This window comes from Lynx rufus, unplaced genomic scaffold (genome assembly GCF_022079265.1).
Source record: "Lynx rufus isolate CCGP_SWC_20201006 ecotype Redwood Valley unplaced genomic scaffold, mLynRuf1.p SCAF_5, whole genome shotgun sequence".
Taxonomy (NCBI): domain Eukaryota; kingdom Metazoa; phylum Chordata; class Mammalia; order Carnivora; family Felidae; genus Lynx; species Lynx rufus.
In genome coordinates this window covers 10,600,601-10,617,254 of record NW_025814867.1, presented here as the reverse complement: position 1 = coordinate 10,617,254, position 16,654 = coordinate 10,600,601, and the positions used below count along the sequence as shown (strand labels likewise).

The 16,654-nt window shown below is 40.8% G+C and overlaps 1 protein-coding gene across 1 annotated transcript in view; it reads right to left on the bottom strand.

The window, feature by feature from the left end:
- Positions 1 to 16,303, bottom strand: part of DYNC1LI1 (dynein cytoplasmic 1 light intermediate chain 1) — a 37,938-nt gene extending 21,635 nt beyond the window's left edge. The window contains exons 1-2 of the mRNA XM_047099031.1: positions 16,070 to 16,303; positions 15,792 to 15,865 (exon numbers count right to left, since the gene is read on the bottom strand). Coding sequence (XP_046954987.1) covers positions 15,792 to 15,865; positions 16,070 to 16,215 — 220 coding nt within the window. The 5' untranslated portion in view covers positions 16,216 to 16,303. The remainder of the gene's footprint in view (positions 1 to 15,791; positions 15,866 to 16,069) is intronic.
- Positions 16,304 to 16,654: the final 351 nt, after the last annotated feature.

Below are 16,654 nucleotides of genomic sequence, written 5' to 3'. Positions count from 1 at the left end.
ATATAAAGTCCTTGCATTTAAGATACTTAATTATCCTATTCTTTTTTTTTTTTAAGTTTTTAAAAATAAATTTTGAGAGACAGAGAGCAAGGGCATGAGGAGGGTAGGGACAGAGAGAGAAAGAGAGAATCCCGAGCAGGCTCTGCGCTGACACAGGGCTTGATCTCATGAACTGAGCTGAAATCAAGAGTCCAACGCTTGCTTAACTGACTGAGCTACCCAGGCACCCCGAAATTATCCCATTCTTAACAGGCACTGTCCCTGCTTGTTCAACAAAAACAGAAACCATGTTGTCTTAGTCTCTTTGGGCTGTTATAACAAAAATACCATAGGCTAGGTACCTTTTAAACAACACAATTTATTTCTTACGGTTCTGGAGGGTAGGAAGTTCAAGATCAAGGCACTGGCAGATCTAGTGCCTAGTGAGGGCTTGTTTCCCAGTTCGTAAACAGCTGTCTTCTGTGTCCTCACATGTCAGAAGAGGTAAGAGAGCATTCTGGTGTCTCTTTTATGAGGGCCCCATTCATGAGGCCTCTGCCCTCATAACCTAATCATCTATAAAAGACCATACCTCCTAATGCCATCGCCCTGTGGGGTACAATTTCAACTTATTCATTTGAGAGGTACACATTCACTGTGCAGCACCCACCATATAGTCAGAAGATCCTTTACCAATATTCATTATCTCTTAATCATGGCTATAGTCTCTATTTTCATAACTATACCCCATCTATAATAGCTTGTCCTGGGCCTTTACCCACAGTCTATTACAATAATTTATTCACTCGTATCTATAAAACTCAAGTGGTTACCTCTCAACAATAACACATCAATTAATTGTGTAAGCTCATAATACATATCTCCTTCACTAAACTTAGAAAAGCCTTCTAGCCATTGCAGCTGGCAGTATTCAGCTGCCTTGCTCCAGCCAAGATGAACGATGTTTGCCACTACTAAAAAGTCCATCATGAACCCTTTCTCTTTATTCTATTATGCAATTAGAAGGATTAAAAAACATTAAAATTCAGGATACCTCTATTTGGCATTGACAGACATCTAAAAACCATCTTTACTGGCCAAACCATTCAAGAAACAAAAGTCACTGAATTCCAAGTTATTTTTGGAAAACAAAACAGTAACCTAATAGTTTGAAGAGTGAAAGAAAAGAAAAATAACTATTTACATACTTAACTCCAAGCAATTAATATACCTTTAAAGTGGCAATTAGGGCAATGGGGACTATGTGGCTTTAAACCTAAATCAATCTACAGATTCAATGCAATCCCTATCAAAATTCCAGTGGCATTTTTCACAAAAATAGAACAAACAATCCTAAAATTTGTCTGGAACCACAAAAGACCCTGGATAAGCCAAAGGAATCTTGAGAAAGAAGAACAAAGCTGAAGGCATCATGCTCCCTGACTTTGAACTCTATTACAAGCTACAGTCATTAAAACAGTTAAGGTATTGGCGTAAAAACAGATATATCAATGGAACAGAAGAGAGAAACCAGAAATAAACCCAAGTGTATATAGTCAATTAATATATGACAAAGGAGCCAAGAATATACCATAGGTAAAAGGTAGTCTCCTCAATAAATGATGTTGGGAAAAACTGGACAGCCGTATGCAGAAGAATGAAACTGGACCACTATCTTATACCAAATACAGACATTAACTCAAAATGGGTTAGACCTGAACATAAGACCCGAAACCATAAAGCTCCTAGAAGTTAACACAGGCAGTAAGCTCCTTGATATTGGTCTTGGCAATTATTTTTTTTAAATTTTTTTCTTATGTTTTATATATGAGAGAGAGGCAGAGAGTGAGTAGGGGAGGGGCAGAGAGACAGAGACAGAATTAGAAGCAGGCTCCAGGCTCTGAGCTGTCAGCACAGAGCCCGACGTGGGGCTCGAACTCACAAACCGTGAGATTGTGACCTAAGCTGAAGTCAGACACTTAACCGACACTTAACAAGCCACCCAGGTGCCGCAGCAATTATTATTTTTTTTTTAATTTTTTTTTTCAATGTTTATTTATTTTTGGGACAGAGAGAGGCAGAGCATGAACGGGGGAGGGGCAGAGAGAGGGAGACAGAGAATCGGAAACAGGCTCCAGGCTCTGAGCCATCAGCCCAGAGCCTGATGCGGGGCTCGAACTCACGGGCCGCGAAATCGTGACCTGGCTGAAGTCGGACGCTTAACCGACTGCGCCACCCAGGCGCCCCTATTATTATTTTTTTTAAATCTGACTCTAAAAGCAAAAGCAACAAAAGCAAAAATAAACAAATGGGACTACATCAAACTAAAAGGTTTTTACACAACAAAGGAAACCATCAACAAAATAAAAAGGCAACCAAATGAATGGGAGAAAATATTTCCAACGCCTATATCTCATAAGGGGTTAACATGCAAAATGTATAAAGAATTCATACAATTCAATTAGCAAAAAACCAAACAATATAGTTAACAAAATGGGCAGAAAACATGAACAGACATTTCTCCAAAGAAGACCCAAAAGGCACATGTAAAGATGCTCAATATCACTAGTCATCAAAAAAAATGCAAACCAAAACCACAATGGGATATCACTTCACACCTGTTAGAATGGCTAGTATCAAAAAGATAAGAAAAAACAAATGTTGGCAAGGATGTGGAGAAAAGGGAACCCCTGTGCCCTGTTGGTGGGAGTATAAATTGGTACAGTCATTGTGGAAAATAGTATGAGGTTCCTCAAAAAATTAAAAATTTTGGTATTTTGACCATATGATCCAGCAACTCCACTCTTGGAAATTTATCCAAAGAAAATGAAAACACTAACTTGAAAAGATACATGTACCCTTATGTTCACTGCAGCATTATTTATAACAGCCAAGATAAGAGAACAACCTAAGTATCCATTGATGGATGAATGGATAAAAGAAGATGTGAGATACACACACACAATATTATTCAGCCACAAGAAAGAATGAAATTCTGCCATTTGTGACAACATAGATGGACCTTGAGGGCATTATGCTAAGTGAAATAATTCAGATAAAGAAAGACAAATGTAGTATAATCTCTCTTATACGTGGAATCTAAAAAAAAACCCCAAACTCCTCAAGCTCATAGATACAGAGAACAGATTGGTGGTTGTGGGACGGGGCGGGGGTGGGGGTGGGGCTATGGATGGAGGGCATCAAAAAGTGAATTAAAAAAAAACAAGCATTGGGGCGCCTGGGTGGCGCAGTCGGTTAAGCGTCCGACTTCAGCCAGGTCATGATCTCGAGGTCCGGGAGTTCGAGCCCCGCATCCGGCTCTGGGCTGACGGCTCAGAGCCTGGAGCCTGCTCCGATTCTGTGACTCCCTCTCTCTCTGCCCCTCATGCTCTGTCTCTGTCTCAAAAATAAATAAATGTTAAAAAAAAAAAAATTAAAAAAAAAATGAGGTCCAAAAAACATAAACCACTGGCTTCATTTTTTTCTGAATAACAGCTTATTAGATAATTTTGAAGTAACACTTATTTTAAGAGGAAATTTAATTTGCATTTTGAAATTAGAGTTCTCTTTTTTTAAAAATGAAAACTAGTGTTAAAGTTGCTTTATACACAACAAGGCATATGTAGACAATACCATTCAAAGATTCTTAGATGACCTATGTTCCATATTTAGCTTCCCCAAACACTCCCAATAAGATAATAGTGGTACTTTTATAGATAAAAGTATAGGGGCGCCTGGGTGGCGCAGTCGGTTAAGCGTCCGACTTCAGCCAGGTCACGATCTCGCGGTCCATGAGTTCGAGCCCCGCGTCAGGCTCTGGGCTGATGGCTCAGAGCCTGGAGGCTGTTTCCGATTCTGTGTCTCCCTCTCTCTCTGCCCCTCCCCCGTTCATGCTCTGTCTCTCTCTGTCCCAAAAATAAATAAACGTTGAAAAAAAAAATTAAAAAAAAAAAAAAAAAACAAGCATTCAGGGGCGCCTGGGTGGCTCAGTTGGTTAAGCATCCGACTCTTGGTCTCAGGTCATGATCTCACAGTTCCTGAGTTTGAGCCTCAGGTTCTGAGCTGACAGTGCAGAACCTTCTTGAGATCTCTCTTTCCCTCTCTGCCCCTGCCCCACTCTCTGTCTCTCTCAAAATAAATAAACTTAAAAAAAAAAAGTATTCAATGCTAAATACATAAATAAAAAGAGCAAAGACAAAAAAAAAAAACTCCCCAGAAATATAGGAATTTTCGGGTGACTTTTTTGACACTAAAAGGGCATTACAGTACATAAACCAATGACACAAACTACTCAAATCACATAAACACTTCTGAGAATCACTTAGACTGAAAGCTTAAAATTCTAAGCCATGGAGAGCATGGAGAAAACTAAACAAATAAAATAAAAATTCTCTCTAATGACCAAACCATTGAGGAAACAAAAGTCACTAAATTCCAAGTTATTTTTGAAAAAACACAGAGTCTCATGGTTTGAGCAGTAAAATAAAAGAAAAATAACTACATATGTCCTTCATTCTATGCAATTAATATATCTTTAAGGTGGCAAGTAGGGCAATGGGGCCTGTGTGACTTCAAAAAATGTTCAAAGAATTCATCTACCTGTCATGAATAAACTGTTAAGAAAGCTTTATCTTCAGTTCCTCGGCCTTCAGCTGGCAGTGAAACAGACATACTAGCTTTAAGTGTGCCAGCCAAATAGTTAATGATCTGTAAACATACACTTACACAAGTACTGAGAGTTCCTGTTTAAATAGACTAAGATGAAAGTCCTTCTATAAAGAGCCCTTTAGTGATGATGTTAAAGTTATTCTCTAACTATTTCATCTAAGTTTGCAGTTTATATTAGATTTTCTTAAAGAGGACATATTTGAAAGATGTTTTTGAAAGCAAACAGAACTATTTAATTAGATCTAATTATATTCTAATAGAGCTATTTTCATGTCCTCATCCAGGTGCTGGGGAACTTTTTATGTAAAGAACTAGATAGCAAATATTTTAATTTTTTTTTAAGGTTTATTCATTTTTCAGAGACAGAGCGTGAGCAGGGAAGGGGCAGAGAGAGAGGGAGACACAGAATCCGAAGCAGGCTCCAGGCTCTGAGCGGTCAGCACAGAGCCTGACGCGGGGCTCAAACTCGATCATGACCTGAGCCGAAGTCGGACACAACCGACTGAGCCACCTAGGCGACCCTAGATAGCAAATATTTTAGGCTTTGCAGTTCACATAAGGTCTCTATCACATATTCATCTTTGTTTTTTCCCCCCTCCATCTCTTTAAAAATATAAACTATTCTTGGTTTGTGGCTATACAGAAATAGCCTATGGGCCAAACCCTGTCCTAGTGGATGAACCAAAGGAAGAAAGATCTGTTGATTTGATTACAGTGAAATTCCCCACAGCAAATAAGCCTGTATTGCACATTATCTGAGAACTGTTCAAAAAAGTCACTCTGTGACACTTGGGTTTGTAAGATCCAAGCACTAAAAGAACCCAGTTTTACTTTTTAATTTTTTTAAGATTTTATTTTTAAGTTTATTTACTTTGAGAAAGAGCGCATGCAAGTGGGCGTGGAGCAGAGAGAGGGAGAGAATCCCAAACAGGCTCCTTGCCTGTGCAGAGCCCGACGCCCCACGCGGGGCTTGATCTCACAAACTGTGAGATCATGACCTGAGCCAAAAATCAAGAGTCAGATGCTTAAAAGACTGAGCCACCCAGGCACCCCTTAAAATTTTATTTTTAAGTAATCTCTACACACAATGTGGGGCTCAAACCTATAATCCCAAGATCAAGAGTAGCATGCTCTTTCAATTGAGCCAGCCAGGTGCCCCAAAAGAACTTCAGTTTTAGCATAAAGCAATAATGGCCATCAATTCTTACTTCTTTTCAGCTCAAATTAGAAAACCAAATTGATTATAAAAGAAAATCTCCATAAACTCCACCAAAACATATAGGGGTAAAGGTGTGCTTGTAATACTGTTCTATCTCCCCAAGAGATCTCTAATTCAACACCAGATGTAACATCCATAAATTTTATAATGACAATTTAATTAACAGACTTAGAAATGGGATGAGTCAGAAGATGTGATTTCTAACTGTAACAATACCATAACTAGTTGTGTAAACCTGGACAAGTCAGGTATTTCCATTTGCTCCCATTTTCTAAATAGACGAGGGTAAAACCAGACAAAATTTATGGTGATGGATTTAAAGTTCTGTAACTATTATCCTTCATTACTTCTTGGTTAGTGATACACCAGAAATAAATCCTTTTATAGGACATCAACAGTGTATTAAAAGATACCATAAAAACATGAATCACACGAAAATGAGCTATCAGAGCTAAACACTTACGTACTCACAACACATTAATAATAGCCATCTTGAACACTTCCAGTGTATGCCACTGTTTGAAGTGTTTTTACAAACATCGTCTCATATAATCCACATGGTAATCCTAAAAGGTAAATAGTGTAATTTGAAAGATCAAGCAGTTTGTTAAAGAAGGGGCAGAATTAGAATCCAGCAATGCTCCTAAACACTACAGACATTGCCATTGTTCCTGGAGCAGCGTCTAGTCTTCTCCACTCAAGATAAGCAGGAATGCCAAAAGGCAAAATAAGCGCTACTCTGCCTCCCTTTCCTCCCAGGCTCCTCTCCTGCTGGCACGGGAAGGCTGACACACTGTGCCTGCTCTTCTTGCTTTGCGCAAGTTTATGTGCCTGATACCTGCTTTCTACATAGAGCTTTGCTGCACATCTCCACACCTATATTGGATCCACCATGGTCTACAGCATCATGATAATCAGAACAGAAGGAAATCTAGCCTGCCGTGTTCCTTCTTTGTCCAGGTGAGATATCAACACTGTGAAGTTCACCTTTTTTTTTTATTTGGCCTTGCATGATGTAAAATAAATCATCTTATTTTGTCTGAAAGCTCTGGTGACAAGAGCCATAAGGGGTCTTCACCGAACTACTCTTGGACTCATACCTTCTGCATGGCCTTCAGAGGTTACCTGGATGACCCTTGCCAGCTGAGGCAAGGGAGGAGATGCTGTTAATCAGCTGTAGCATCTGAACCAGTGGTTGTAAGTAAACATTTATGCATGGCTGTTCAAGACTACATCCCTCTAACATAATATCAAGGAGTACATGCATAGTGGAAAGTTAGACAAGCCCAAAGTCGAATCCTAGCTCAGCTGTGTAACCTGGGGCTTACAAAGTAAAAAAGTAAGCATGATACATAATAAAGCAAAACACCCAAGTAACAGGCATAACACACAATGTTCCCATCCCATCTGTTGGCCAAAGTCCTACTTTTGAATATCAGCATTCAGTAATTCACATTAAAAAATAGAATTTGGGGTGCCTGGGTAGCTCAGTCGGTTAAGCATCCGACTCTTGATTTCACCTCAGGTTCTCATGATCTCACAGTTTGTGAGTTTGAGCCCTACATTGGGCTTTGTGCTGACAGTGTAAAGCCTGGAGCCTACTTGGAGTTCTGTCTCCCTCTCTGTCTGCCCCTCCCCTGCCCCTGCTCGCTCGTGTGTGCTCTCTCACAAATAAACATCAAAAAAAATTTTTTTAGATAGACTTTATCCTTTATTATTTCTCTCACTTTCACACTAACTAGACATGAACTGAAAACCACTGAGCTTAATTCAATAAACATTTACAACAGCCAATAAATGCTAATACCAATGGTTATTAACAGTTCCTATGCTCCAGGTCAAAGTCACACTGAAGTAATAGTTTTTAATCAACAAATATGCTATATATTCTACAGTTAAACTGCTGTTAAATTAAGATGCCAATTTTTAACCTATCTACCAAATAAGATTAAAATGAATAATCCTTAGTGTTAGCAATGGTGCTAGACAAATAAGAACTCTCTTATACTGATGGTAAGAATGTCAAATGGTACAACTTTCCTAAAAGACTGGTTAAAAAAAAATAAAAATAAAAAAAGACTGTTTGGCAATATAAAGAAAGACTCAAGGGGCGCCTGGGTGGCGCAGTCGGTTAAGCGTCCGACTTCAGCCAGGTCACGATCTCTCGGTCTGTGAGTTCGAGCCCCGCGTCAGGCTCTGGGCTGATGGCTCAGAGCCTGGAGGCTGTTTCCGATTCTGTGTCTCCCTCTCTCTCTGCCCCTCCCCCGTTCATGCTCTGTCTCTCTCTGTCCCAAAAATAAATAAACGTTGAAAAAAAAAAATAAAAAAAAAAAAAGAAAGACTCAAAAGATAAATACTTTTGACCTAGCCATTCCACTTACAGGAATTTATCCCAAAGACAATATTGGGCAAGCAGAAAATTAGATGTAACAATAATAATCTCTCATAAGTTATAATTATGGCATAGCTAAATATATTATTCAGTCACTAAAAGGGACAAACCTATGTCTATTGTCATAAAATACATAAATTAAAAAATCTGATTTTTTAAAACAGTATGTAAGATATGAGCCTATTTGTTTAAAAAACAAATATAAAGGGGCGCCTGGGTGGCTCAGTTGGTTAAGTGTCTGACTCTTGGTCTCAGGTCAGGTTCTGATCTCAGGGTCGTGAGTCCAAGCCCTGCGATGGGTTCTATGCTGGGCGGGGAGCGTACTTAAAAAAACAAAAAACCCCACAAATACACACACATATAGAAAAAATGAACATGGTATCTTCAGGTGGTAGGATCATGTGTTATTTTCTTACCTTCATAATTTTTTTCTCTCACTGGGACAAGAAACATGTATTACTTTATATTTAAAATAGTGACTTCCAGGGGTGCCTGGGTGGCTTGGTCAGTTGAGCATCCAACTCTTGATTTCGGTGCAGGTCATGATCCCAGGGTCATGAGATTGAGACCAAAGATTCTCTGTCTCTGTCTCTCTCTCTCCCCCTCTCTCAGTTCCTCTCCCTGCTAGTGCTCTCTCAAATAAATAAAATAGTGACTTCCAATTTTGAGAAGAAAATGCTTTAAGACATAATTTCTTTTAGTTTTTTATTTACTTTTTAAATGTTTATTTGGGAGAGAGTGAGTGCACAGGAGGGACAGAAAGAGAGAATCTCAAGCAGGCTCCACACTCAGCGAAGAGCCCAATGTGGGGCTTGATCCCATAAACCTGAGATCACCTGAGTGGAAATCAAGAATCAGACACAGGCTCCTGGGTGGCTCAGTTGGTTAAGCATCTGACTCTTGATATTGGCTCAGGTCATGATCTCACGGTTCCTGAGTTCAAGCTCCACACCGGGTTCCTCATTGACAGTGCAGAGCCTGCTTGGGATTCTCTCTCTCCCTCTCTCACCCCCCTCTCCTGGCACATGCTCTCTCTCTCTCTCTCTCTCTCTCTCAAAAATGAATAAACATTAAAAAAAAAAAAAAAGCCAGACACTTAACTGACTGGGCCACCCAGGCACCCCTCTTTTAGTTCTTTTAATCCAAGTATAAAAAAAACCTCAGTTAACAGATCAGAAGGTTGTAATTTATCCACAATCCCACAGCTTCAAATGGTAGAAGGGGCTGCTCTACCTGGTGCCTCTAGGTGAGGTTCCATCAACTTGAGCTGTCTTGGCCTATTCCACTAGGTTTTGGCTACTGTAACATGCTTCCTTAGTCTGTAGCCCCCAGTGTTCTTCTCCCCACCCCCCCCCCCCCGTTTCTTAGCAAAATTTTATTCAGGTATCAGCTTTCCTGCAAAATCTTAAGCAACCTATTTAGTAATTATTTCATACTGACATATTTTATGTCACTTTGAGTCTTTACCCACAGAAGTTTATAAGCTCCTGGAGGGCAGGGATGGAGTCCTGTTTATGTATTTTCCACAAATGATTCAGCAAAGCATTTTATACGTAGCACATTCTAATAATGTTTGACAAAAAAATGAAAGAAGACATAATCTGTTTTTACCCCTGATTTTTTAAGTAAAATAAAGCCTCAAAAGATCAGACCATGGTCACTCACTTACTGGTCCTTTCTTTTTCCTAACTCAAGCTGTACCCCTTATTCACCTGTGCTCAAGCTCTCTCTCAGCGCTGGAGGAGATACATGAACTCCTCTTAACACCTCTTACACCTATGTTCAGACTATGCATCTAGCTGGAATAACAATGATACTTAAATAAAAGCTGTTCATCATTCATTCAACATTTATTTACTGAGCCCCTATCATGCACCAAACATCATATTCCATCAGCCAGAAACCTCTATTAACTGGCATCTGTGCTTACTGACAAAACTGATGCCCATAATACCCTAAAGCAGGAGTCTACAAACCTCAGCACACAGGCAAAATCTGGTCTGCTGCCTGTTTTTGAAAATAAAGTTTTGTTAACCACTGCCATACCCATTCATCTATTTATGAATTACTTATGGCTGTTTTGGGGCTATAAGGGCAGAATTGAATAGTTACAACAGAGACCATATAGCTCACAAAGCCTAAATTATTTAGTATCTGGCCCTTTACATAATAGGTTGCTGACTCTGACTACTGTAAAATATCAATATGCCACTGGAGTCTCAAAACACTCTATATTTGGCATATTTTTAATAGTGGTAACACATAACATGCAGTAAATAATTTTGTTAATTCTTGAAAAATTATTAATCCGGGGCACCTGGGTGGCTCAGTCGGTTGAGCGTCCGGCTTCGGCTCAGGTCATGATCTCACAGTCTGTGAGTTCGAGCCCCGTGTCGGGCTCTGTGCTGACAGCTCAGAGCCTGGAGCCTGCTTCCGATTCTGTGTCCCCCTCTCTCTCTGCCCCTCCCCGACTCATGCTCTGTCTCTCTCTGTCTCAGAAATAAACATTAAAAAAAAAATTAAAAAAGAAAAAGAAAAATTACTAATCCGATATCATCCATATCAGTATCCAATACGTGGTAACATTCCACTCTTTGCATCACATTCCCATAAGCAATCATTCCTAAAAAGAGCATTAACATACTTCCAACTGATAAAAATCTGTGTTTTCTAGAAGTCCTGGAACTTTGATGATCTTTGATCCCAGCTCCTCACAAGTTAAGAGTTTCAGACTGAATAGTCTCATTATTTTCAAGTTTAGTCCTCACACAGAAGTTACTTCTCTGAACAGATCTCTGGTTCCACCATGTATCTTGAGGTTTCCTACCAATAATTCAAGCATAATAGAAGCTATTTTATTCCTGAAAAGAATGACTGTTTCAAACATACTTCCTGAAGATGCTCAGCGTTTTGTGGGGCTTTGTTGGCTGCACACAATCCTGGAATGGCGCCTTCAGGGAAAAATAGACTCTAGGCTTCTTCCCTGGGTGGAATCAAACAGCCACATTTACAAGGAAAAATAATTTTTTTTTTTTTTTAAGATTTTAAGCAATGTCCACACCCAACGTGGGACTCAAACTTACAACCTGGAGATCAAGAGTCACATGCTCTACAGACTGAGTCAGCCAAGTGCCCCAATACTTTAAGCTCAACTGCAGTAGTCCTCAAAATATTTCTTTAAAAATATTTGATAACCTGGAGCAGCTAGGTGGCATATTCATTAAGCACCTGGTTCTTGATCTTGGCTCAGGTCGTCATTTCACTGTTTGTGAGTTTGAGCCCTGAATCGGGCTTTACACTGATGGGGCAGAGCCTGCTTGGGATTCTGTATCTCCTTCTCTCCGCTCCTCCCCCATTTGTGCTCACTTTCTCTCTCTCTTTCTCTTTCAGGATACATAAATAAAAATAAACTTAAAAATATTTAATAACCCACACTTTGGAATTAAAAAAAATTATAGAATGTGGTATCAGACAAGATTTCAGAGGTCACTAAATCCAAATATATTAATTTATAGATGAAACAGATGAGGCTTACCTGATTTACCCAAGGGCCAACTAGTTTTCATTAATTTATATTGGCCTCAAATCATGAAGTTACACTGATGTTCTATTTATAAGCCAGGCACTGGGCCGGGGGGCCAAGATTACAAATGTATCTTAGTAAAATGATGAATTCATTTACTCTAAATCAATGAGATTTTTTTGCAGTGAAACACATGCATCAGAGAATCACATAAAATTCCTTTATATAAACTGTTTAACATCCTACTTTTCCTACAAAGAAAGCTCTCCTTTCTTTTAGGGAGACAGTCCAATGTATAGGCTAAGAATACTGGCTCTGGAGGAGCCTGGGTGGCTCAGTCGGTTAAGCATCCGACTTTGGCTCAGGTCATGATCTCACAGCTTGTGAGTTCAAGCCCCGCATTGTGCGCACTGACAGCTCAGAGCCTGGAGCCTGCTTCAGATTCTGCGGCTCAGTCTCTCTTTGCCCCTCCCCCGCTCATACTGTTTTTCTCTCTCTCAAAAATAAATAAAAACATTAAAAAAAAGGGGGGGGAGGTACCTGAGTGTCTCAGTCGGTTGAGTGTCCGACTTCAGCTCAAGTCAAGATCTCATGGCTTGTCAGTTCGAACCCCATGTCAGGTTCTGTGCTGATAGCTCAGAGCCTGCAGCCTGCTTCAGATTTTGTATCTCCCTCTCTCTCTGCCCCACCCCTCAAAAATAAATAAACATTAAAAAAAGAAAAAGAAAGAAAAAGAATACTGGCTTTGGAGGTAGGCTACACAATTTAGATTCTTGATGTTGGCTCTGGCTGTGTAACCTTAGGGCAATTTACTTAACAGCTCTGTTTTGCTTCTTGATCTTTAAGGGGATAATCAAATTCTGGAAACAATCTTTACATAGCTGGTACATAGAAGTGCTCTATAATGTTAGGTACTATTATTTTCCTTAGGGAGTTTTCTTAACAAAACATAGGAAAGTAACCAAGCTATGGAGTAAGTGCCCTTTAAAAAGCAGCTATTAAAATATAATTGCAATCACTGTAGTAAAAGTTGATTAAATATAAAGGGTAAAGAGGAAAAAATAGTTTTTCAAAGGACAATTTATAAGTTAAATCCTACTTAAAGTACATGCACTAGAAGTTCTGCCTTTACTATCAAAAACTTCACTGAAGCTCATTCTCAAAATCTTTCAAGAAAGAAAATGGTTAAACACTAATGTCACAGTGTTTCTGGGTTTCACTAAGGGTCTGGCTTCAGTAGATTAAATGACCCCTTAAACACAAGTGTCATGGCCCAGTGGTGTCCCTCAAGAAGCTTCAGCCTAGAATCCAACAAATATATGGATTTTACTTTATAACAATTACTAGTGCTTTTACTCAAAGATAGCCTTTTTCAAAAGTTATGCAATAGGAAGAATATGTGGCACTCTCTCCCTTGCAAGGACTTCTATCAACTTGGGAAGCCATGCCAGAGTCACAGAACACAGGGTCTTAAAAGCTGTGTGACCTTGGAAAACTCACTTAACAGGTCTTTAAAATTCATTATCTCATCTACAAATTGGTGCTAACATCTACCTCTCAGATTTGGAGGTGGTGAAAGAAGGGGGCAACTGAGGAGATAAACTAAGATTTATTTATATGAAAATGCTTTGAGAATGGCTCATAGACATGTATACACTTCTGGTCCCAATCCTTTTCTCCCATAGGCAGGGGGAGGGGAAAGCATGTAGCAAGCTAAGGTAAACTGCAATTTGCATTGCGATAAATAAACCTTGATCATTGTTCCCATTTCAGGTTGTTTCTGGAATAGCAAAACCTTGCTACAGTCTCAGTTTTTGTTTTTTTTTTAAATACAGGATTCCAGAGATCGCCATAATTCATGAAAAACACTTGAGGGCCAAGCATCCTCCTGCCTAGCACCCTCAAACTCATAACAAAGAAAACCACAATCCCTATTTATACATTTCTTCCCTCCACCAGCACAGACTGAATGCTGCCAAACATGTGATGGTAAAATATCTTTAAGAAATCTTTAGAGGTATTTTAAAAAGTTAATCCTATTTATGTAATCAGTATAAAAATCTGCTCTTCCAGAGCTGAAAAGGACTTTGATGAAAATTCCAATAGTACTCAAAGAAAAAATTTAAATTTCAAGCTTTTGTAACCTGATACTAGACAGAGCCTTACAAACTATTAAGCTCATAAGGAAGGAAATTTAATCTATTCTAAGTATGGAAGGATAGACGTGTCTGGGGCCTCTAAGTACAGTCGCATACACTGATCCAGTGTCAAAGGCAGGTTAAAAAGGGGGTTAAAAGAAAAGCATGGTACAACCTCAGCACAAATTAGGAACATCAAAAATGAACAAAACTGTCAATTTTGTTTCACCACAAACAGAACCATCTAATAGTATCTAACACATACGAATAATTAGGGGGAACTTGCAAAATGAAAACAAAATGCAGGAATCTTATCCTCACAATGACAGTATTTGAAAAGAAGTCTTATTTAACTTAGAGTAATTAAAAATAATCCACTTCAATGAGGTCACAGTAAATCCATTTCAGTTTAGTAACTAAGAGTAATTTGTTTAAATTAGTAAACTTAAAACACTTTCTGGGATTTTTTTTTTTTTTTTTTTTTTTTTTTTTTTTTTGCTTTTGGAACCTAATCTATCTCTGCCCTATTAAATATCACTTAGTGGACACTAATTGAATATTTAAAAAGAGAAGTCTGATAAAATATTTTCTAATTCAGTTGACAGAAATCCATTACAAAAGTCACTGTGTTGCTACCACTTTACAAGTATTATCTCATTCAGTCTTCCCCATAACCCTAAGAGGGAGGCATTATTATTTCTATAATATCTATTTTAAAGATGAAGAAACTGAAGTTTGTACACATCAAGTAACTTGTTTAAGATTATAAGGCTGTGACTGAATCCAGGTTAATCTGCAGTAGGTACTTTCAATCACATTAAAAACAAAGTAAAAACTAATTTTTCAACTAGCTCCATGCAACTTTAAAGAACATCAAGAATCATATTCAAGATTGGCAGTATTCATGAAAAATAATTTGTTTCTACCTACACATTTCTATTAAAAGCAGAACCTATCAAGTAGCAATTGACTTCTTTGTTTCCTTTCCTGTTTTAGATGTACATAAAACTAGTCTTGAGACACCAACACCAAAGTTTTAAAATTTAACCATCATTTTATAAGCCAAGACTCAATATCTCACATTTAAAGAATATGAAAGAAAGGTTTTCTGTAAATGACTCAGAAACTAAGCCTGCAAAAATGTGAATCGGTGATTTATTCTCCCTCAATATCCTCTAATGCCCACCCTCAGAATCAGTAAAGAAACAAAATACATAACTTCCAGAGAGCAGAGGAAATACAGGAGAATTGAGACATTAGACCATTTCTCCTTATTACGATCATTTGGCTCGAAGGAACTGGAATAGTAAGGTGTTCGATTGCCTTTTACAAATATCAGAATTATAAGTGACAATTAAAAAGGCATCTGCAATAAGAGTCCATTGTACCCGAAAAGCTTAATCAAATAAGAACATTTATCACGATTCCCAGGTCTCAATTTCTAGCTTCCCTGTCAATTATACAAAGAGTCAGCTATTAATTATTAATGGCATGCCATTTGCACTGGAGCTCTTGAAAAGAGCCTCCTGCTACTAATTTTTGTTATGAAAGAAAAACCGTCCTTCTTTTCTAGGGAAACCACAAGCCTCTACAATCCCTCAGATGGGATATCGCATTCTGTCCTTCCCACAGGAGACTGTCAGGGCCACCTCCACATGAAGGGGAGGGGGAAGGGCTCAAGGGAGGGCGGTCCCCAAAGGTACCGGGGCCGGGGTCCCCGTTCCCCTGCTCCCCCAGCTGTCAGCGACCGGTCCCGGCGGCTGGGCGGGGCCAGGCCCGGGAGTTCGCACAAAGCGAGCGAACGGGCGGGCGGACCCTGACCCGGGCCGGGGTGGGGACCAGGCGGGGCGGAGCGAGGCGGGGGACACTTACCCAGCAGCAATACGTTCTTCCCCGCGGGGAGCTTGGAGCGCGAGCGGGTGGAGACCTCGCTGAGGATGCAGGACCTAGCGGGGAGCAAGGAGCACGCTGAGGCCGGGGACTGGGACCCCACGGCGGGAGGGACGACCCGGCCTCGGCGCGCTTGAGTGGGGGCTGCCCGAGAACGCAGTGGCCTGGGCCCGGCGCCGAGCTTCGGCGGGCACGGGATCCCGAGGTATCCGCAGGGCTGGGAGTGCCAGCGGGGACCCGGGGAAGGGTGGGGTCGTTACCAAAGGTTCTGCCCGTCCTCGTCGTCGCCTGCTGCGGCGCCGCCGTTGCCCGATGTTAGCTCGTTAGCCAAGGGGCCGCCTGCGTAAGTGGAGGCTAATCCCGGCGGAGAGGAACCGAAGGAGCCGACTCGCCCCACAGCCGCCATCTTGGTCGGGAATCACACCACTCCCGGCAAAGCTGAATGAGCTAGGCGGCGGCGGCGGCGGCGGCGGCGGTGGCGGCGGCGGGAACCCGGATATGGAGCGCTCGGCACACGGGAGCGGGGCGGGGTCTGCGGGGGTGGAGCCGCGGGCCCTGCAGGGACTGACGGAGCGAGGGAGGACGCACTGCGCATGCGCTGCTGTCTGGCGGGCGCGCGTAAGGAATGCGCGTGCGCGGGCGACCCGGCTGGCGGTTGCGCTGCAGCCCCACTTCTGAACTCAGCGTAGTGAGGCGTCTCCCGCCCCCCACCCGCAGCTGTGGGCTGCAGCACAGCCGGTTGGGGTGTGTCAGGTGAGCAGTGCTCCCTCCCACTCTTCAGTCGGGTCTACAAACCCCGCAGCCGGCGTGGAATTCCTGCACTGTCATTGCTGTCCGCTCCCCCC